Genomic DNA, 23,890 nt, shown 5'->3' with positions numbered 1-23,890 from the left:
AAATCAAAGCAATGCCCCGTCCACATTTGAAGTACCAGATATGTCAAGAACATGATTTGAACCAAAATCCAACCGTTTTTTCCAATCAGTTTGTCCAAAGTACCGGCCAGGTTTGATCTGTCAGATTAGGCGTTTTTAAAATATTGACATAGTTACCGTGCACAGAAACCAAAGTGATTACTACAGATAAATAAACAGTAATCATGATAATAACAACAATAATAATATTAATCTGTGTGTGTGTGAGAGAGAGAGAGAATTAGTGTAAAGATAAAGTATATGTAATCGTGGCTTCTCAGTAGGGCGTTTAAGGTGCAGCTTAGTCAAAGAAACAACGTTACAGTCACAAACCGGCGCCAGTCTTCAGTTCTTCCTCTTGACTTTTCAGTGGGTCCTTTGGGCGCCTGTGGAATTATTGATGGGATCGCATACAACCTGGGTTATGTGCAGTCCAGCCCACAGGTGGCAGAAGACGGCTCCATCACCATCGTCTACCAGAACGGCGATCACTGTGGGAATTCCCGCTACTCAACCCGCATCATATTCCAGTGTGACGAACGTCCAGTGAGTGTGAAACGTCCCACTCTGCTGCTGCTGCTGTGTGTGTCTATGTGTTTTGTCCTGCACACGTGTGTTTGTGTGAGCACACTAACCCCTTCGGTCTTCACCGGATGACATCAGACTGCTGTAGAGTTTAGGGTTATTTAATCCATTAAAGGTTAAAATAATATTCATCTGTCAGTTGTTTCTGTGTGTGTAAATGTTTAGTGTAGATTTTGTTGGTGTTCTTGTTTTTTGCGAGAACTGTTCTGCACTTTTGTGTATTTTCCTCACTGCTGTTACCGTATGCTTCAGAGAATACTCAAAGTACTCATAGGAATGGATACGTCAGTTGTGCAACAACCCCCCTGTGTAAAACTAACCAAGCAGCTGGTGACCTTTGTGACAGTTGTGGGGTTTTTTTTTTGTGTGTGTGTATCTGCGTAATTTGTAGGGCTCCCCAGTGTTTGACCTTAAGGACGGATGTGAATATGTCTTCATCTGGAGGACATCTGAAGCTTGTCCAATCAAAAAGTCTCAAGGTGAAACCATCTTCTATAACAGATTTTCTGCTACAGTAGAGCCTGACCGATAAATCGGTCGGGCGATAATATCGGCTGATATGCACCTTTTGCGAACATATCAATATAGGCCTTATTTTCGTTGATACAACTTTATTTTACTGAATAAACTATGCAGAAAAATCCTGTCTGCAGGAAATGGTGTTTATTACAAAGTTTGTCCAGCAGAGGGCTGTCTGACTGCATTGTTTACAATAATGTTAAGCATGTCTGGGATCCCCATCACCCCTTTGCCACATTAGCTTCAAGAGACAGAGGCAAAGCGACCAGCTGCCATTCATTTTCAATCAGAGTGAGGGTTTTACTGCAACAAGAGACAATTGTTTATTATGCTACCAGGTACGCTGGGCCAAAACAGATGAGAAGTCTATTTTATGAAAATGCAACACGGCAACTTTCAGTCATAGTGAATGCAGTGTAATGCACTGTGCTTTTGTTGGTTAGTTTATAAGTTAATTTTTGTAGTAAAACATCAATATATTTCTTTGTCATAAAAGTTCGATTATGAAATCTTTACCTTATTTATGTGGTTATATATTGGCAGCTATATCGTATCTTTGTTTATTTTACCCCCTAATATCAGTATCGACCTTAAAAATATTCACATCAGTTGAGCTCTATACTACAGTATGAAATAATATTGTTGGTAAAATGGTTCCCAATCCAGGTCCCTGGGAACCCCTAACTGGCACATATTCTATCTTTCCTGCTCAACTCAGAGCTGATTGACTCAATCAGGTATCTGTTAGCTCTTCATTGGCTGAGTACACCTGAATAAGCTGTTGGCAGAGTGAGAAGAGATTGTTTAAAATATGTGCAGGTTAGGAGGTTCCAGAGGGCCTGGACTGGGAACCACTGTTTTAGGATTAAAGCCGTGGTGGCCTTGGTGGCCACCAAACCTCTGCTTAGAATGTAAACGAATCCAATAAAGCTCATTTCAAGCTACCCGCCACCTCATCCATACCTGCTCATAATTTTCCATTATAAATGCGATGATAAAATTATTTCGTGTAATAATGCCAGACATGTCTAGCAGGTGGCATACAGACCACTTGTCTCTTGTTGTTCTAAAACACCTGCTGTGATTGGAAATGAATGGCAGCTGCTCACTTTGCCTCTGTTTCTTGTCACTAATGTGACCAAAGGGTGAGGGGGTCCCAGCCATGCTTCACAACACTGAACTCTTAAAAGCTTAATATTCAGTTGTAAGATGCATTTTGTGGTACATTAAGTATCAGGGCTTTTACAGCTTGCAGTAAATCCATCATGTCTGATTTAGTTAATCCAGAACAAAATGAGGCTCCTGATCTGTGACTGATCCGTTAACATCACCGTGTCCTGGCAGGTGATGGGTGTCAGGTTCGTGACCCCAGGACTGGCTACATGTTTGACCTGAACTCTTTGAAGAATCATGATTACGCCATCAGAAATGGGCCGTACATGTACCACCTGTCTGTGTGCGGCGGCCTCCAGTACGGCGTTTGCACCGACAAGGACACCGGCAGTGACCTCGTCTCCTCCTGTCAGGTGGACGGAAGCATCCACAGGATTGCAGGTGCAAAATTAGCAAAAGCAAAAACGAGGTCATCACATGCAAACGCAAAAAAATGCACATACAAAGAAGGCAGGATGAACTTTATGTTTCTGTCTCCCCCTGGTGTTTGTTTGCAGGTATGGCAAACCAGGTTCTGAAATATGTGGGTGACCAGCTGATCCTAAATTACACCAACGGGGAGATCTGTCACAAAACTTATCACCGGTCCACTGAGATCTACTTCTCCTGTGAATCCGACATGCACCCTGTGAGCACCAAACCCAAACACTCAGAAATACACAACTAAAACCACGGACGATGTTTATTTACGACTTTTCCTGTTTGTTCTTACTGTGACTAATTTACTGTAATGGGTCGATTAACGGCGCACACTGGATGAATTCTGTTTTGGAGCCAGCCTCAAGTGGCCAGTCAAGGAACTGCAACTTTTTCTACTTACGGTCGAGGTTCATCTGAAACCATCAAAGCTTCCCACTTGCTTTCAGCTTGTCCAAGCGTGCCGTTTGGCAGAGTCGTGTTTGTTCACACGTAATCAATGCTATCAACACTTTGTTGCAGCCCAAGTTGTGGTTACTTGTATCTTGAAATGAGCGTGCTGGTCAGTTTGTTTCATTTTAACAAAGCCCAGGCTCCTGCTGCTTGTGTTAGTAAAAACCTTTGCTGATTTGTGGTAGTGCAGTGCAGCTGTTCTGCACACAAGTTGTTGGAGTTTGCTTCCGTTCAGTTCTTCTGTTTATGTTTTTATGCCAGTTTGGGCAGCAGGTCGAACAGATGATGACGATGGCGAGACGGCTGCTCTTCTGAGGCAGCAGATATTATTCCATCTGCGTATATCCATCTACTTATCATATTGATTCCTATGAAATCAATTAATCTGTCAGACATTTAGCTTTTATAAATGTTGGGGCGAGTGGACTTTAAGGTTCTTCACACGTTCAGTCTTGTTGGTAAACGTCTGTAATCGGGACTGTTGCATGTGTTGAAGTGTTTGATGGCGACGTGTGTTCTGTTGCTTTCCTGTAGGGAGTGCCAGAGTTTATTAACGAGACTCCAGACTGCACATACATGTTCAGCTGGCGCACCGCCCTCGCCTGCGTTCCGGTCAAAACCACCAGCTGCTCCTACAAGTAAAACTCATCCACAGTACACAGTATTTGGAATATCAGTAACAAAGAAAATAATACATTTTAATGTTTAAAAGTGGGATTAAAACATGAACATGAACATTCTCCCTGTGAAACTTGTTTCTTTGTGTTCGTCGCCCTCAGTGACGGTCAGGGTCATTCGTTTGACCTCTCCTCGTTGGCCTTGGACAGCAGAAACTGGGAGGTGGAGCCCTCTACTGGTGACACAGAGATGCGATATTACATCAACGTCTGCCGGTCGCTGGTGCAGCAGGGAGGTCAGAGTTCATGAGCAATGCAGTAAAAATATTTTTTTTACCACCTTTGTCATGTTGAAACAAGCCGCTGAGTGACATATTCACCTTTGACCGCTGTCTTGTTTGCGAGAATTCCATTTTTTTTTTTGACTTCATGGGGCAGCTGTTACAAAAATCCACTTTCCACTCAAAAAAAAAAAAAATGTTTGTGTACATTGTTTGTTAGTTTTACCCTGTTTTTTACTGTAATACTTTCCTTTACAAAGGACAAAGTCAGACTATTTCTCAGATTAAATTTATTCAAAATCACGGTGAAAAAACAGGCCTGGATTCCAACGAACTTCTCTCTCACAGGAGATCCATTCGTGCAGAACCCTGAACAAAGGACTGAAACAGTTTTTATAAAACACAATATGAGCGTGGCAAAAAGGCGGACCTTATTTCGCAAAACCTTCCCTTATTGGTCCCCGTGGGCATAGGAGGTCCAGCCCCCTGCCCAAAATCCACACAATAACGGGACATATTGTAATTTATATTGTAACTTCAATCTCTTTCTAAGTGATGACTCTGGTTCAAAGCAGTTCCACACACACGTTTAAGCAGATAACAGAATAAAGGTATACCAAAGTAAAGGTATAACCATTTAAGTAAAGTAATTACGTAATACCAAAACAAAGAGCAAAGAAAACAAAATTAGATATAAACACACAAATATATATCTAACAGTTGTAATGTGCTTTCTTATTATTGGCATTTATTCTTTTATTATTGGAGTTTATTTTGTTTAGTGCTTTGATTTCTGGGAAATACGTCTATAATCATTATAACTGTTATTATTAATAATGAATGTCCAATTTTTTTTCTCCTGCATATATAAGTGGCATCGGCGTGTAAGTCGCAGGTCCTCCCAAACATCTTCCACTGGTGGATAAGCCACATTTCTATTGGTACAAGTCCCATATATTCCACAGCATAAGTCGTGGGTTTATTTTTTACTAGTTGAGGAGGTCAAGTTTATTTATATAGCACATTTCTAACAAGCAAAGCTGCCCAAAGTGCTTCACAGGTACAGAATAAAAAATATAAAGAATGCAAAAATACAAAATCCAAACACTAATAAATACAATAAAAAATGAATACAAAAGTGCAACTCCGCGTAGGTAATGAAGGCCTGTGCAAAGAGATGGGTTTCTATACAGGTCCAATAGAGGCGTGGCTCATCCAGCACCAGGTGATGCTACTCATTTATTACTGTAATTGTAGCAAGACACCACTTTTGTGCAAACCGAGATATACGCGAACCTACAGGGAATTGTCTTAAGTAATGGGTCGGTCAACAGACCCTAAATTAATTTAGATGAATCACCCGAAATACATCAATAAATCAGTGTTACCAGCTGTGCTTCACAATAAGACTGAAAAATTCTGTTTTGAGATCATTTCAATCTTTGCTGCTGTCAACACGCATTTATTTATTTATTTTTTGGCAATTTATAATTATGGCATTTGTCAAAGATGATAATTCAGTAAAATTCACTTTCTGCTGGTCTTGCGGTAGGTTTGTGGAATTGTCCGTCCAATGCAGCGTCCTGTCTGAAAGTTGGAAAGGAGTATGTGAGTTTGGGGCAGCTGGCGTCTGGTCCAACGTGGGACCAGAACATCCTGAAGCTGCAGTACACCAGCGGTCAGGTCTGTCCCGACGGAACACGCAACAGAAGCACCATCATCCGCTTCAAGTGCGACAAAGACAAAGTGGTGAGTGACACAGTGAGAGACGGACAAATGACTCCACCCCAGTGCTTCACGAGGTTCTTTTTCTTTACAGCTTCAGGGATTAATGTCCCTGAAAGCTCCTCGAAAGAGAGATGATGAACCCGTCGATGTTCTCCACCGCGCATGCACAGTTCTCTCTACCCCGGACTTCTAACACCTCGCCCGTTGAGTTTATCTACCTCTCTTTACTGCGCTGGTGCATCTCCTCGTCATCTAACGACAGTCTTCTGCTTTAAAGACAGCGTGTGTACATTTAAATAGAAAAGACACATTACTGTGTTTTTATGTAAAGAGCAAACTTACGTGGGATTTCTACTTTGGTGGCTGAGCTCAACTCGATGGATGAGGTGCACATGTGCATTTGTGTGGTGAAGCTCATCTTGACCGGTGACCGTGTCCCATCGAGATGAATTCACCACCGGATCTCTTGTATCTAGTTTGCATGAGGCCGGTGTCTGGCTGCAATGGATACGGGACGCCTGCAGAGCATCTTCCCGTGCCGGATGAGGCTCATTTCTAGTAGTCAACGTAGTTGGATTTCAACCAGTCACCTGCAGGGCATTTGAGATAATGTTGCAGTAGGCGAGTCTCTGAATCTCACTGCATGGACTAACAGAAACAAGCCTGGACTGGGAGTCAAACCCAGGACGTCTTATTGGTCGGCCAGCTCCTTATCCCGCTGATCCACCCACTCTACTCTGGTCTCCTGTAGGTGTTGGACAGTTGTTGACTTGTTTTGCAGCTTCACTTGAAATTGTTTCTGTGTCACCTGACTTTTCATGTCTGTAAGCTGTTCGTTGGCGCTGCCATGTTAATGTTGCCGGGGCAGCTGGTCACGGTGACATCAGGGGAGATGGATTTGGTCCAAGTTTCTCTGACTGCAACTCAGCTGTTGTTACATTGTAGTTTTTGAATGCTGGAGTTTGTGAAGAAGTTCCAAGTTTGTTGGGATTGCAGCATTAGTTCCACTGATTTAAAGCCGTGTGTGTGTGTGTGTCGCCGTCCAGGACACTCATCCGACTCTGATCTCTGCCATCGAGGACTGCGTGTACACCTTCCTGTGGTTAACAGTCGCCGCCTGCTCTCTGAACAGCAACCAGCAGGATGACTGCCGTGTCAGTAACCCCGCCACAGGTCAGACGCAAACACCAGCTCTGCTTCATCCAAAGACCAAAAAAAAAAAAAAAGTTTGTCTGTCAGTCCAAAAACACATTACTATATATGCCACGGTGTGCGTCAATATATAATCACTTGAAAGTGCCACATTGTCAATTTATGGCCATCATATGTTCAAGTTTCCTGCTTCAAATATTTTATGGACATTTAGTGCCACCTAGTGGTTATTTGAAGATTGTGGTGTTTGGGGTGTATGTCCTTTGGTTTAGAACCAACAGGTCAAACTTGGGTGGAGTTTCACCTTCAGCATCAATCAGCTGCTTTATTTTACAGCTTCTAAGACTGAAATGTTATTCTTCTTTATAAAGCAGACACACAAGAATTCTCAGTGGATCAGAATCAAATGTATTGCCAAGTAAGATCACACATACAAGGAATTTGATCTGGTGTTATTGGTCCATAAAGAATAGGAAAAGAAAACACTTCTATAAGAAGAAGAAAGAGTCAAATAGACAAAACTATATTCACTGTTAAATAAATAAAACGTAATGGACTGGGACACTTCAAGAACAGGTGGTTGGACTACAGATGTACAGAACCTTTCAGTGCGGGGACGACCACTCTGCATATACGAGTATTTCCAGGTTTGCACAGATCTGGCATTCTGCCACAAATAGTATGGCACTTGATAAGGAGGACCCGCGTACTATTTTCCGGTGCTGTTATCAGGCGAGTTTTTATTGGAGGAGGTAGTTGGATTTCAGCCAATCATGTGTGAACATGTGATGAGGCAGCGTGGGGTTTTAATGGTTTGCACTGTTGCCTTACAGTGAGACGGTCCAGGATTCAGATCCAACCTGGTCCTTTCTGTGTGGACTTAGGAGATTTTCCAAAGTCCACCCCAAACCAGATGGACCTCTGATCTCACCTTAGGATCATTAAACCACAATTAAAGTTTGCAAATATGAAATCTGTGACGTTTATTCTCTTTTATAATATCATGTTCTGGGTTGTGTTGGAGGTTTTTGTCAGTGTCATATTTGAGTGGAATGTACTGTATTGATCTGTGTGTCTGCAGGTCACCAGTTTGACCTGAACTCTCTGACAAAAGAAGGAGGTTACACCGTTTATGACCACGTGGACCACACGAAAATGATCCGCCTTAACATCTGTGGAGAGATTGCCAACAGTGGGTGCACCCCTGGATCTGGTACGTGTGTCCCTCCAGTCCCTGGGCCACCAGGCCGTCATTAGGGATGGGAAATCAAAACCGCTTCCAAATGTTTCCATCCGTCAGAATCGCTTGACTCATACACGATCAGTTCCTCTTATCAGTGCCTGTGTGTTTCTCTGACAGTTCCATGTTGCAAAAACTCTTGTTTGACATCACATCTGATGTAAAATCTTACCTAGTTGTCATAGGGATCTTCAGGGATGGTCAGTTTTAAACAAGTAGCGCAGCTCATTTGTTGGGGAACAAAGAAGAAATTTTTCCTTTTTTTAATCAATTAATTTTTGTGTATTTCTTTGTTTTTGCCCCATTTTGTTTCACACAGTCCTTTTACAAACAAAGAAATGAAGTGTGTTGAGAGAGTCTTCGAATGGCTGTTAACATATTTATTAACTTTTAAAAGCAGGAAGACTGTGCACGAGCTGTAAATCTCACAAGTTATGGACAGATTACGAGATCCATCGCAACCCCATTTTCAATTTATTTTCATTTATATAGCAACAAATCACAAAGTTGCTTCAAGACGCTTCACACAAGTCAAGTCTAACCTTACTAATCCCCAGAGCAACAGTGGTAAGGAAAAAGTCCCTCTGAGGAAGAAACCTCAAGCAGACCAGACTCAAAGGGGTGACCCTCTGCCTGGGCCATGATACAGAAACAAATTACAGAACAATTCACAAAACGAACATACAGGAAATGTTGCCAGTGCACAGGATGGCTTCCATTTTCTGCTATTTCGCTTGCAAAAATAAGATATTAAATTATTACTGTATTTTCCAGCAGATAGGTCACACTTTTTAACACAGTGTTAAATGGACAAACTCAGTGTAGCACATGTAGGCACCACAGTGTGTGCTGTTACTTGATATTCTGCAAGGACTTTAAATTCAAAAAAAAATGCCAAGGTGGACAAAAATATGCATTGGACAACATATTGGGTGCGATTTGACACAGTTTGGACAAAAGCAATCATCAGATGGACACTAATGGAGATATGAATAGTGAACTTTTTTCCAGCCTGTGGTGTGTATCAAAAGGACTTTTAAATTTCAAACATAAGCAAGATGGACAAAAGAAAATGTATCTGATTTATACTCCTTGAAATGGATTTGATTTCCTGAATTGAAAAGACGACAGATCTTATTTATATACAGTGTGTTACTGTTGCTGGATGGCCTTTTTTCTTTTTTTTCTTTTTTTTGAGTCTGACGTTGACTTTCAAGATTTTCCGGGTTATATGATTTACAGATATTCGTGTACACACAGGTTAACTATACCTTTGAACTTTGCCGTGTTAACACATAACGAATTCAGTCTTTATGAACGTATTTTAGTGAAACATTTCCAGAAAATAACACCCGGTATTCAGTCAGTGGCTGGAAGATTTTGCAGTTTTTGGAATTTTGCGATGCATAAATGGTTAAAAAAAAACAAAAAACACCCCACAGTCATAGGATCTGGTTTCCGTTTATTAGCGATAATAGTCTGTAAAGGTGCGTTACTATGATTTATTTTCCCAAGGAAAGAATTCCTAAACTGATCTTGCCTGGCTGAGTTTGATGCTGTAACTGGTTGAGCTGTAATTTGACAGCCCTCCTCTGATCTTCCCACACCATCTCCCACCAGGCTGCATTTGGCCCAAGTCCTAATGAGCAGGCACACCACTCGGCCAAAGTCATGAAAAGTCTTTTTTTTTTTTTTTTTTTTTTTTTTTTTTTTTTTGAGCTCAGTGGAATCCCAGCCACCTCAGACCTGTCATGCTTAGAAGGCATTGGAAAGGTGCAACTCGCACTCTGTCCTCAACTCCTGATGTCTTACACTGACTCTTTTTGTAGTCTGCATGAAACTTGAACGCCAACATGCAGTGAGCTTATATTGAGCCAACTGTAAGGTGGTGGATGGAAGTCTCCAGAAAATTCTGCAGATGTTTGAAACTGTTAGAGTTTGCGTTTCCCAGGTTGTACCGATCAGCACAACCTTGCACCCAAACTGTGCTGAGGGGCTGCTCGAGACAACTTGAACTCTGTGAGGTGTTTTTAGATACTTAAAGACTTGCACTTTTTGAGAAGATATTGATATTAAAATGTTTCCTTCAGTTCTCTGTTTGTTTTCATGTATTTTGGGATGTAAATTTGTTCCAGGTGTGTGTATTAAGGACGGCAACAGTGCAATCAGTGGAGGTCAGTTCAACAAGAAGCTGTCGTACAAGGATCACGTTTTAGAGCTGACCTATGAAGAAGGAAGTTCCTGCACAGCCAATCCCAGCCTCAAACACAGAACCGTCATCCACTTCATCTGCAGGCCACTTGGCGTGAACTCGAACCCGTCAGAGCCCATCCACATCGTCTCCAATGCTGAGACTTGCACTCAATTTTTCTCCTTCCACACACCGCTGGTCTGTGAACAGTCTGTAAGTACATCTTTACGTTTTCCTTTTTGAATATTTTTATTTATTTATTTACTGCTACAACTTTAAAAGTCTTCGTAACAAGTAAAAAAAATAAATAAATAAAAATTTTGCCTCTCTGAACATTCACTTACTAGTTAATTTTCTTGAAGTAAGGTCTTGAAATTGCTGCCAAAAAAAAAAACAAAAAAAAAACCTCATTTTGAGCTACATGTATTATTTAAAAACACACGTCACATTTTCCGAAGTACAAGTTTAATAGTTTTGAGGTCCTGTGACTTTTACTCAAGTGTGACTTACTGGAAAATCATGTGTTCGTTAATGATAATAATTATAATAAGTATTTATATAAGACTTCCTCAGAAATCAAAGCACTAAACAGAATAAAGTCCAATAATAAAAGAATAAATGTCAGTAATAAAAAATACACCAACAATGCACAAAAACCCCAAATTAAAGAGCTCATAACACAGAAAAGGGTGCAACTTATAGTTCAGTGCAACGTATACACCGGTGCAACTTATATATGGTTTGTTCCTCTTCAAGAGGCATTTTTTGACAGGTCTGACTTATACTCCGGTACGATTTATACTCCGGAAAATACAGGAAGTGTGTTAAGGTACAAATTAGATGTAAAAGTTGACATTTTTTGCAGTGTTTAGTGTTTAATGAAAATGCACTTTTTATGTAAAAGTTGACATTTTTTGCAGTGTTTAGTGTTTAATGAAAATGCACTTTTTATGTAAAAGTTGACATTTTTTGCAGTGTTTAGTGTTTAATGAAAATGCACTTTTTATGTAAAAGTTGACATTTTTTGCAGTGTTTAATGAAAATGCACTTTTTAGAGTGTCTTTTTTATTGTGTCCAGTCCAACATACACCTGTGCAGTAATCATGCTGCTTAATCAGCATCTTTTATCAACCACAGCTGCCAGATGGATGGATTATCACTGCAAAGGTGAAGTGCTCAGTAATGGGGTTTGAACAGATATAAAAAGATATGATTTGAAAATATGAAAAAAAAAAATTTTTAAAACGTTGAGTGAATACCCATTTTTATTCATGTGGATGAACTGTTTCAGTGTTAGAAATGGGTTTACCAAAGTCTTTAGGCCACACAAGTAGTGTAATAAATCAAAAAGATTTTAAAACAATGTAGAATAAATTTTTCAAAAAGCACCATGCAGTTCAGCAGCCCCACCCATTGGGAAATGCACAGCAAAGATATGGAACATTCCAAAACAGTATATTTGTAAAACATCACTTATCTGCCTGCTGGCTGCTGCTTGTCAAATAATTCCTTGTTGGATTAATAAAATTCATTATTGTTGAAGATTGATGTCAAAAAAATGCCCTTGAAATAAAGAAATGCATTGATGCACCGTTCCTGGGGGGTCCACTGAGGATCTCCCATTAAATGATGCTGCAGCCTCTCTCAGGCACAGACAGGACACAGACTCACGTGACTTTCTGCGTCCTCTAGGATTGGCTGTAAGTGAAAGATCATCTGGAGGAGAGATCCATTTTACATCTGAGAATTTGTAATTTCAGGAAGTGATCAAATGAATTCTCTGACATTCCATTGCTGAACTGTGAATACAAACATGACAAAAAACACACTGAAATGCACTGCCACGTCCATGGACCTCAGACGGTTAATCTTGTTGACCAGTTGATTTTTGTCTAGCTTTTTTTAGGTCAGTTTTGGATTAAGAGTGTTGGAGTCTATACTTAGATTTTAGGCACTGCATGAATATGTTGCTTTGTTTTTCATCTTTCAGGTAAAGTGTTCTGTGCAAAATGGTTCCTCTCTCATTGACCTGAGTCCTTTGATCAAGTTTAGTGGACACTACACCGCCACAGGTGAGCAGCCAGCAGGTCTCAGCTGTGTGTTCTGACCGCGCAGCGATGGAGGTCTCTGTCTTTCTATTCAATGTTACGTTTTGTTCTTTTAGATGAGGACTTGAATCACAGTGATGAGTCGCCGGACTTCTACATCAACATCTGCCTGCCCCTTAACCCCATCCCCGGGTTGAAGTGCCCCCCTGGTGCTGCCGTCTGTATGGATAACGGGACCCTTGTGGTAAGACGCAAACAAACACGCTCTCGATCTTCCAGACAAGAAAACAGAGTTTTTGCTTTTTACTTCATTCCTGTGTGGCTCCATGTTTCGCAGTGACGCATAAACAGGGACGTTGGGTCGATGACTTGCAAACACATTTGTGTTGTCCCAGGTGGTGGTTTCACACATCACGCTTCCCACATGGGATAGTATGCTGAAAGTCTTTTTATTGTGGTGTACTGTCTGTTTGATGCACTTTTTCCACTCCCAAGACATGCTTTGATGGACACATAAATTGGAAATTGAAGGAGGACTAAATCCTTTGTGCCCTGAGGGCCGTTGGCACCCGTGCTGATCTCCGGAATTTGTAGTGTGAAGTGGATGAGAGTCTATGACTCCCCCTGTACCATTTTACAGCTGGGTGGTCTGCAGCAAAACAGATGAACAGTCTTGTCTAAGGACACGGTGAGGCAGAGTGAGTGGGAATCAAACCCAGGTCTGCATATTAGTAGCCCAACTCCTAACCCCACTGAGCTACCTGTGTGTCACGTGTCATCACATCTAACACAAGATAGAACCGCCCTGGGTTCTGGTTATCAGCCTCCCAGGCAGACATCTGCTAGTGAAAGTACCCATCAGTCTGCTGCACCCAGGTGATGTATGTGGTCGTTCCCTTTGGTCTTTTCCATTTCATTGGAGTACCCCGCATGGTCATAGTATCAGGACTGACATTCCCATTGAAAAACGCTCGCCTCATATGGTGCTCCCTAAATAACTTTATTTCCAGTCGTCACCAGAGCTGAGGTCACACAGCCGTACAGCTTTGCAGGAAGCACCAGAATTCAACAATTTTACACCTTTTTGATAAATTCTGCAGTTGTTTTCATTTCTGACTCTGCTTCAACATCGTTCCCATTCATCACACACGGATTTTCTTTGCCATCTGTGCAACCAGCACTAACATCCATGTTGAAACCAGGAATGTCTTTTCCAAGCGACTGTTAGCGGAGCACTGTTCTGTGATTTTTGCCGTTTGTGTTTCTTTCAGGAATTCAGGAAGTTACAGCTCCGTATTTATTTAATTACCTCATCAATAACTTCTGAAGTTATGACTTAGCTCTTCTCTGCCCCCCCAGGACATTGGGCGAACAACCGCAGGCCCTCAGCTCAACACTGTGACCAACAAGGTGTCAATAACCTACCACAGCGCCACCCAATGTCTGGAAGACCCGAAACAGAACTACACATCCACCATTGTTTTTACCTGCCAGAGAGGCCTGGCCCTGGTTAGTTTGTGTGTGTGTGTGTGTGTGTGTGTGTGTGTGTGTGTGTGTGTGTGTGTGTGTGTGTGTGTGTGTGTGTGTGTGTGTGTGTGTGTGTGTGTGTGTGTGTGTGTAATAAGGTAGATCAGATAAATGAAGAATATCATGTACTTTACTAAGTCCCACGGCTTTGTTTTATTGTATATTTGTATATTGTGTTTGTATATATATATATATATATATATATATATATATATCAGTACCCTCCAAAAGTATTGAGCCCCTTGGTATTTCACACATTTTAATTTTATGCCATTTCAAATTCAAAAGTAAATCAGGCTTCTCAATGTAAACATTTTTCAAATTATCTTCCTTAAACTCAAACAAGTCTCTACAACTGGATATAAATGAATTAGAAGTATAAAAGCCAAGATGATGGGTTACATAAGTAATCAGGCCCTTTGGTATAATACCTGTAAATAATCAGTTTTATTGCCAGTTTTCTTCAGATTACTCAGGGGATGGATACATGAACATGTGTCTTGGACTTTATTTCCATCAATTATGAAGAAATATAAACAATTTGGGAGCATTAAAGACTATTTAAAACAGTTCTGCCAACCTTTTAGTATAATTGCTATAACGGAAACTTGGCTTGCTGATGATGATGTTTCAAATTATGAATTGGAGGGTTATGAATTTAATCACCTGAATAGAGATAATAGAGGTGGCGGAGTAGCATTGTATGTCGATAAAAGGCTAAATTACAAAATCAATGATCAAGTGACAATGGCCGTAGAAAATCTTTTGGAATGTATTACAATTGAAATATGTTTGGGAATAAGTAAAAATATAATTATTAGTAGTATTTATAGAGCTCCTGGCTCAAAAATGGAAGAATTTCAAAATTGGGTTGATAAATATTTTTCACAGATGGGTAATAAGCGAGTATTTGTCTGTGGAGATATAAATATTGATCTTTTAAATCTGCATCAAAATAAATGGACAGATGATTTCATTAATACTTTGTACACCTTAAATCTATATCCAAAAATTACTAGGCCTTCAAGAATAACTGCTCAGTCAGCTACCCTTATTGATAATATTTTTACAAATGATATTAATACAAAAACAATAAGTGGTTTATTGATCAATGATATCAGTGACCACTTACCAATTTTTATAGTAACAGAGCTGAATTTGAATACTAAATGGAAGGAGAAAATACAATATCGAAAGCGGTTGCAATCTGAAGAAGCTATTACCGCCCTGAAAAATGATTTACGTCTGCAGGATTGGAACTCCATTTATACGGAGAATGATGCTAATTTAGCATATGTTAAATTTGAAAAGATATTTCTTGATGTATATAACAAAAATTGTCCAGTTCTACATTGCAGTTTAAATTGCAAGTATAATGACCATCCATGGATAACAAAGGGACTGCAAAGGGCATGTATGAAGAAAAATATGTTATATAGAGAGTTCATCAGAAGTAAATCAAGAGAGGCTGAGATTACATATAAGTGCTATAAAAATAAATTAACAACCATTATGCGGAATTGTAAAAAGTCATGCTATGGCAAAATTCTAAATGATAATCAAAATAATATAAAGGAAACATGGAAAATACTGAATAGTATTTTAAGAAATAAACCCAAATCAAAGAATTACCCATCTTATTTTACTTGTAACAATAAAGATGAATATGACATGAACCAAGTAGTGAACAGTTTTAATAATTTTTTTGTTAAGGTTGGGCCAGATTTAGCAGCTGACATTCCACATACTACATAGGAAAACCAGCAATTAATTGAGAGAAATCCATATACTATGTTTCTTGGCCCAGTTGATGAGAGAAATTATTATGATAGTTAGCACATGTTAAAGTAAAAAGTCAACTGATCATAATGATATACATATGGCTTTAGTAAAGCAGATAATTCCAGAAATTGTTAAACCATTAGCATATATATTTAATAAATCATTTCAAACGGGAATTGTTCCAAATGGTATGAAAGTGGCAAAGGTGATACCTCTATTTAAATCTGGTGACAAACATCTTTTTACTAACTACAGGCCTGTGTCTATATTGTCACAATCCTCTAAGATACTGGAAAAACTTTACAGTAACAGACTGGATAGATTTATTGAACTTCACAACTTGCTTGATGACAGTCAATATGGGTTCAGAGCGAAAAGGTCCATTGCTTTGTGCAATGCAATCGAAGAGATTAATAAACATGTGGACCAAAGGGAATTAGTAATAGGTCTATTTGTTGACTTAAAAAAGGCTTTTGATACAATCAGTCATAACATATTATTTAAAAAGTTTGAACTTTATGGGATTAGAGGAGTGGCTCTGAACTGGATTAAACGTTATTTGCAAAACGGGAAGCAGTTTGTTAAAATCGGGGACTGCAGTTCTACATATCTGGACATTGTTTGTGGGGTTCCCCAAGGCTCTGTGCTGGGACCAAAATTATTTATTTTATATATTAATGATTTATGTAAAGTTTCCAATGTGTTTAAAGCAGTTCTCTTTGCTGATGACGCAAACCTGTTTTGTTCTGAAGAGAATTTGCAGCGATTATTGTTTGATCTGAGAGTCGAAATGATAAAGCTGAAGAGTTGGTTTGACATGAACAAATTGTCATTAAATTGGTCAAAAACCAAAATGATGATATTTGGAAATTATAAATTGGATGTACAAATACAGTTAAATATACTTGGGGTAAATCTAGATTGTGTCAAGGAAAATAAGTTTTTAGATGTGATTATTGATGATAAAATTAACTGGAAAGCTCATTCATCATATTCAAAAGAAAGTTTCTAAAAGTATTGCAATATTGAATAAGGCAAAGTACATTTTAGATGGTAATCACATACTTTGTATTGTACATTGATTACACCTTATTTGACATACTGTGCGGAAGTTTGGGGTAATAACTATAAAACTACTGTACAATCATTCATCCTTCAAAAAAGAGCATTAAGAATAATTCATAATTCAGGGTTTCGCGATCATACCAATCCGTTATTTATTAAATCAAAGACATTAAAACTTTATGATATGATTACATTTAAGACTGTTCAGCTGATGCATAAAGCAAGAAATAAACAATTACCTCTCAGAATTCAAGAATATTTTACGCTGAGAGAAGGAATGTATAATTTAAGGGGTTCATTTTATTTTAAAAATGCGGGCGCTAGGACGACTAGGAGGTGCTTTTGTTTCCATTTGTGGCCCAAAAAAAATGGAATAATTTACCAGAGAAACTTAAGCAATGTCCAGATATTAACCGGTTCAAACATTTATACAAACAAATGGTATTTGGTGGATATGTATTAGATTAATAGGGTTGAGTTGTGTTATATGTAGAGGCTGTTTTACTGGAACCTTCGGGTTTTTTTTTTTCTTTCTTTTTTTTGTGAGTTGTCTGGAGAAATATTTGACTTCTTTTATCTGTAACTAGGTGCTGCTGTGTTCAGATTGTGTTGGGTATAAATGTCTATGTACAGGCATATATGCCTGATGATTTTATACAGGAGGGTAGGCGTGGATAAGCATTGCTTCTGCCTACACCTTTAGGCACCATGTATTTGATTTATTTTCTTATATCTCTTTTTGTTTTTGACTCTTCTGTTGTGAGTTTGGTCATATGAGTGAATTTCTGTTATGCTTGGGTGTCTAATAAATTATTGTTATTATTATTATTATTATTATTATTATTATATGGCACTCTGTGGTAAATCTCTGTGGAGTAGACTGAGGAAAGCCACCAAGACACCCAGACAACCCAGAAGAAGTTATAGGCTTCTGTGGCAGTGAGTGGAGAAATTGTGCACAGTGCATGTTTTGCATTTTGTATCTCCACTTATACAGCTTCATGATGAAGACATACAGAGGAGGATTATCTTAAAAAGCCGACCTGAAAGTTTAGCTACAATTTGCCAGAAGATACATCTGCCTCGATTATGATGATGATGATTATTATTTTTTTTATTGTTATTATTAATAATGCTTCATGGGTTAAGTGCAGTACACTGAATACCCACCAGGGGGCCCACATTTTGGAAGTCGGTCCCATTTTTTTTTATCTGCATGGCTGCAAATCTTTAACAATACTTGCCAAAAAAAAAAAAAAAAATCAAAAATTCAATCAAATGCACAAAAACCCACTATTAGACTAATCGTAGAACTCATATAACCTCACTGGTGGAGTTAATTGACTCGTTAGTATTTATTATATTGGAGGTAAAATAACGATGCCCAGATGATGCCTGAATCTTCATCAAATGGGTGTAATTTTTATTTTTGATTTGATCTTTTTTTTTTTCCTCCTCAGGGTTCTCCTGAGATGCTGAGGCAGCAGGGCTGCATGTTCCTGTTCGAGTGGGCGACGCCTGTCGTCTGTCCAGATGCCACACACACGCAGAACTGCCAGCTCACAGACTCCCAGCTCAAGTTCACCTTCAACCTTTCGACGCTGTCGGGTGAAGTCCAGGTGAGTGTGACTCCAGAACAGATGAAGATGAACTCTTTAGTTGTCACGCTTTGAAGTCACTCATGTGTCAAAAGCTGTTTTTGATGTAAAGCTACAGACGCCTCGCCTCCTGCAGTCGCGGGCGTTCACGTTGTGTTTCTTTGTGACAGGTACCGGCCGCCTCCGGCACTTACAGGATCAATGTTTGTGGGTCGGTGGCAGAACCGGCGTGCAAGAAGAGTCCCATTTGTCAGGTGACTGGATCGGGATCAGTCACATCAGCAGTGTCATTTGGGATCAACAAGGCCATGACGATGGACTTCAAACACGAGGATCAGGCGGTGCTGATGCAGTATGGAGGAGGAGATCCCTGCCCACCCGGTAAACCATGTGACCCACATTAACAATAAGTGATGGAACACATTTAAAAGCACCCTGATAGACTCAGACTCTGAGCAAACCAGACTTATTTCTTAGTTATTAATTATGTTGACGTAGATTTTTCCTTTTGTCAACTAAGTCAGAAAACGTCTATTTTGTCTGTTTGTATGTCGGCAAGAGATGAGAAAAATCTGGACTTTTTCTTCTTATTGTTCTTCTCATACTTCTCTGTGTTCTTGTCCTTCTCATCCTCCTCCTCCTTGCTGTTCTTCTACTTGTTCTTGTCCTCCTCCTCTTCCTTCTTCTCTTGTAAGAGGTAACGTGGTGAAGTTGTGCTGTAAGAAATGTGAAAACAGTCTTTTTAAATTTCTCAACATATCTTCAGCTGATTCTTGGTTCTCCTCACAGGACGTCTTGCAGAAACTTCAGCGTTGTGTTGATGTTCTGGACAACTGTTGGTTTAGTTGGTGAGTTTGTGAGTCTGTGTGTTGCAGTGACTGCTGAGGATAAGGTGTGTGTGTTTCCCTTCACTTTCCTGAAGAAGACGTACACAGAGTGCACCACAGAAGGGAGATCAGACGGCAGGAAGTGGTGTGCCACCACCGCCAACTATGATGCTGATCAACAATGGGGCTTCTGCGTGTCAGGTATCCTGATGAACACACAAATCATCAGTGTTAATTGTTTATTTTTGTTGGCACACACCTGATGAACATAGTAAAAGTATGCTGTTGTGACATCCCTGGGCAGAGGTGTTTTGAGGCACTGGTATCTTTGCAGTGTCCTGGTGCTTCCTGGTTGACTTGCACTCTAACCAGTGACCTGAGGCGACAACTAGATGTTTTCAGTATCAGGTCTCTTGGTTGCCGCTGAAATGACTTTGTGTCAAAGGAACAGTTGCTTCAGGAGACTCAGAAGAGGAGAATCACTTGCCTTCATCATTTTGGTCATATGGTGCGTTTCTTTGGACATGATCCAGGAAACAGGTGCCTCAGTGTCGAGGACCCTGAAGGACTCCAGTCAGAGCCGAACACTGTTCCAGTATTTGTAACGTCTGCTGTAATACTGGAGCTTCTGGATGACAGTTCTGTTATTACCTTAAAGTTCTTACTTCTGTTGCAGTTCTCACTACATAAATTAATCTGTCCCGACTTTGGTCTCTCCTCCAGCATCTGGTTTGCGTCAGTCCTCCATATTGTTCAGTTGTGACCGGTCTGCAGGGCGCGGCTCCCCACAGCTGCTGGCGGAAACCGCGAGCTGCTCGGCCACCTTCCAGTGGCAGACCGCCGCCGTTTGCCCCCCGAAGAAGATGGAGTGTAAGCTGGTCAGCCACCACCAGACCTTTGACCTCCGGCTCCTGTCCTCACTCACGGAGCCGTGGAAGTTTAGCCACCAAGGTGTTTTGTAAGTGTGACTTCAGCTCTGGATTCTCTCACTGTGAAATTCTGCTTGTAGCATAGATATTTTATTTATCGTTCATTTGTGTGTTTTATCGCTGGAGCTCAAAGAGGTGTGTGTGTGTGTGTGTGTGTGTGTGGGTGGTTGTGCTAAACCTGATGTTTGCTTCATGCTTGGACCAAATTAGTCAAACACTAGAAAATGTTTTAGTGTTTTGAATCCCAAATTGATAGAAAATAAAAAAAAACTCTACAAAGTATTAGCGATGTGTAGCAACTCCGTGTTCCTGGTAAAGACACGAGTCCTGCAGGTCTTGAGACCCATTGTGCCAGTGCTTATACCTGGATACCGTAGTGAGAAGTAGTGATGGGATGATGATACCTCAAGGAGTGTATTGACACACTACACAAACTGTGTCGGCACTGTATTGACACTGTGTTGGTCACTCAATAGTCACCCCTGGAGTAGTTATAAAATCATTGCAGGTAAATAAAATGAAAATAAGATGGAAAAGCTAACATACTGCAAACCCAACATCAACCTGTGAAATAGTTAATCACCAGTAAAATATGAGCTCATCATTGCATAATTTCATGTGCTCAATTTGTGTGTCAAGCTGTTCATGAGAAGAGTTTAAAATTTGCTTAAAACCTTGTTTGTGTAAATGCTAAACTGAGTTGGTTTGTAAAATATAGCAAATTTGTAATAAAATTCAGTTAAAATTTGTAACTTATGTATGGAAATTTGTTAACTTAAGTGTTAAAGCATACGAAATAAAAGACTAAAAATAGATTCATTTATGCATTTTTACTGAGGAACAAAGGTTTCTGAAGTGTCTTTGCTCCAAGGCGATTTCTCCTCTTACACACCAGTTCCCCTGCCTTAGAAAAAACTCTTTCACAGGGTACAGATGAAGATGGTGAGCATAAACATTTCAGTGCGAGTTGATAAAGGTGTGGATATGTTTTCTGGTTATTCTTCCAGTATTGTAAAGCTATTGCCCAACAGGGTGCCGGTGGAAATTGGGCTACTGCTGGGCGAAGACGACGAAGAAGAGGAGGAAAACATTGCCACGAACAGCGGGAGAAGAAGAAAACTAGAAGGGTGGAAATGAGAGTGGGGACTTTGAATGTTGGTAGTATGACTGGTAAAGGGAGAGAGCTGGCTGATATGATGGAGAGGAGAAAGGTAGACATATTGTGTGTGCAAGAGACCAAGTGGAAGGGAAGTAAGAGCAGGAGCATCGGCGGTGGGTACAAGTAGTTGTACCATGGTGAGGACAGGAAGAGAAATGGTGTTGGGGTCATTTTAAAGGAAGAGTATGTTAAAAGTGTGTTGGAGGTTAAGTGAGTGTCTGACAGGGTGATGAGTGTGAAGTTGGAAATTGAAGGGGTGATGATGAATATCATCAGTGCATATGCCCCACAGGTTGGTTGTGAGATGAAGGAGAAAGAAGATTTCTGGAGTGTGTTAGATGAGGTGGTGGAGATTGTGCCCAAGCATGAAAGAGTGGTGAGAGGAGCGGACTTCAATGGGCATGTTGATGAAGGGAACAGGGGTGATGAGGAAGTAATTGGTAGATATGGTATCAAGGATAGGAATGGGGAAAGACAGATGGTAGTTGATTTTGCAAAAAGAATGGAAATGGCTGTGGTGAATACCTACTTTAAGAAAAGGGAGGAGCACAGGGTAACATATAAGAGTGGAGGAAGGTGCACACAGGTGGACTACATTCTTTATAGGAGATGCAAGCTAAAAGAAATCAGACTGTAAGGTGGTGGCAGGAGAGAGTGTCACTAGACAGTATAGGATGGTTGTTTGTAGGATGACTTTAGAGGTAAAGAAGAAGAAGAGAGTGAGAGCTAAACAAAGGATCAGATGGTGGAAGCTGAAGGAGGAAGACTGTTGTGTGAAATTTAGCGAGCAGGTGAGAGAAGCACTGGTTGGAGGGGAAGCAATTTTGGACAACTGGAAAAGTACTGCAGATGTGGTGAGGGAGACAGCTAGGACAGTACTGGGTATGACATCTGGACAGTGGAAGGAAGACAAGGAGACTTGGTGGTGGAATGAAGAGGTCCAGGAAAGCATAAGGAGAAAGAGGTTGGCAAAAAAGTTTTGGGATAGTCAGAGAGATGAAGAAAGTAGACAGGAGTACAAGGAGATGCGGCGTAAGGCGAGAAGAGAAGTGGCAAAAGCAAAGGAAAAGGCATATTGGGAGCTGTACAAGAAGTTGAATAGTAAGGAAGGAGAAAAGGACTTGTACCGATTGGCCAGACAAAGGGTCAGAACTGGAAAGGATGTGCAGCAGGTTAGGGTGGTAAAAGATCAATCAGTCAATCAGCTTTATTTATATGGCGCCAAATCACAACAAACAGTTGCCCCAAGGCGCTTTATATTGCAAGGCAAGGCCATACAATAATTACGTAAAAACTCCAACAGTCAAAACGACCCCCTGTGAGCAAGCACTTGGCGACAGTGGGAAGGAAAAACTCCCTTTTAACAGGAAGAAACCTCCAGCAGAACCAGGCTCAGGGAGGGGCAGTCTTCTGCTGGGACTGGTTGGGGCTGAGGGAGAGAACCAGGAAAAAGACATGCTGTGGAGGGGAGCAGAGATCGATCACTAATGATTAAATGCAGAGTGGTGCATACAGAGCAAAAAGAGAAAGAAACAGTGCATCATGGGAACCCCCCAGCAGTCTAAGTCTATAGCAGCATAACTAAGGGCTGGTTCAGGGTCACCTGATCCAGCCCTAACTATAAGCTTTAGCAAAAAGGAAAGTTTTAAGCCTAATCTTAAAAGTAGAGAGGGTGTCTGTCTCCCTGATCTGAATTGGGAGCTGGTTCCACAGGAGAGGAGCCTGAAAGCTGAAGGCTCTGCCTCCCATTCTACTCTTACAAGGAGTAGAATGGGAGGCAGAGTGAGGAGTGTGTGACAAGTGAGGAGTGTGTGCTGAGAAGGTGGAGGGAATATTTTGAAGAGTTGATGAATAAAGAAAATGAGCGAGAGAAAAGGCTGGATGATGTGGTGAGAGTAAATCAGGAAGTACAAGAGATTAGCAAGGAAGAAGTGAGGGCTGCTATGAAGAAGATGAAGAGTGGAAAGGCAGCTGGTCCAGATCACATTCCAGTGGAGGCATGGAAATGTCTAGGAGAGATGGCAGTAGAGTTTCTAACCAGATTGTTTAATAAAATCTTGGAAAGTGAGAGCATGCCTGAGGAGTGGAGACGAAGTGTGCTGGTTCCTATTTTCAAGAACAAGGGTGATGTGCAGAGCTGCAGTAACTACAGAGGCATAAAGCTGATCAGCCACAGCATGAAATTATGGGAAAGAGTAGTAGAAGCTAGGCTTAGAAAACAGGTGAAGATCTGTGAGCAGCAACATGGTTTCATGCCGAGAAAGAGCACTAAAGATGCAATGTTTGCTCTGAGAATACTGTTGGAAAAGTACAGAGAAGGACAGAAAGAGTTACATTGTGTGTTTGTGGACTTAGAAAAAGCTTATGATAGGGTGCCAAGAGAAGAGTTGTGGTATTGTATGAGGAAGTCTGGAGTGGCAGAGAAGTATGTTAGGGTAGTGCAGGACATGTACAAGAATAGTGTGACAGCGGTGAGATGCGCAGTCGGAATGACAGACTCATTCAAGGTGGAGGTGGGATTACACCAAGGATCAGCTCTGAGTCCTTTCTTGTTTGCAGTGGTGATGGACAGGTTGACAGA

At 40.6% G+C, this 23,890-nt stretch overlaps 1 protein-coding gene across 2 annotated transcripts in view; it reads left to right on the top strand.

Moving 5' to 3' along the window:
- Positions 1 to 23,890, top strand: part of igf2r (insulin-like growth factor 2 receptor) — an 81,286-nt gene that overhangs the window by 36,474 nt on the left and 20,922 nt on the right. For both annotated transcript variants that reach the window (XM_034162819.1, XM_034162820.1), the window contains exons 25-41: positions 389 to 564; positions 995 to 1,082; positions 2,467 to 2,676; positions 2,793 to 2,923; positions 3,700 to 3,803; positions 3,945 to 4,078; positions 5,616 to 5,812; positions 6,838 to 6,964; positions 8,025 to 8,156; positions 10,319 to 10,587; positions 12,365 to 12,446; positions 12,539 to 12,666; positions 13,782 to 13,931; positions 18,257 to 18,415; positions 18,565 to 18,775; positions 19,270 to 19,422; positions 19,945 to 20,179. In XM_034162819.1, the coding sequence (XP_034018710.1) occupies positions 389 to 564; positions 995 to 1,082; positions 2,467 to 2,676; positions 2,793 to 2,923; positions 3,700 to 3,803; positions 3,945 to 4,078; positions 5,616 to 5,812; positions 6,838 to 6,964; positions 8,025 to 8,156; positions 10,319 to 10,587; positions 12,365 to 12,446; positions 12,539 to 12,666; positions 13,782 to 13,931; positions 18,257 to 18,415; positions 18,565 to 18,775; positions 19,270 to 19,422; positions 19,945 to 20,179 (2,686 nt within the window). The remainder of the gene's footprint in view (positions 1 to 388; positions 565 to 994; positions 1,083 to 2,466; positions 2,677 to 2,792; positions 2,924 to 3,699; positions 3,804 to 3,944; positions 4,079 to 5,615; positions 5,813 to 6,837; positions 6,965 to 8,024; positions 8,157 to 10,318; positions 10,588 to 12,364; positions 12,447 to 12,538; positions 12,667 to 13,781; positions 13,932 to 18,256; positions 18,416 to 18,564; positions 18,776 to 19,269; positions 19,423 to 19,944; positions 20,180 to 23,890) is intronic.

The sequence above is a fragment of the Thalassophryne amazonica genome, chromosome 21 (assembly GCF_902500255.1).
Source record: "Thalassophryne amazonica chromosome 21, fThaAma1.1, whole genome shotgun sequence".
NCBI lineage: Eukaryota > Metazoa > Chordata > Actinopteri > Batrachoidiformes > Batrachoididae > Thalassophryne > Thalassophryne amazonica.
This window is presented reverse-complemented; position numbering and strand designations above follow the sequence as displayed.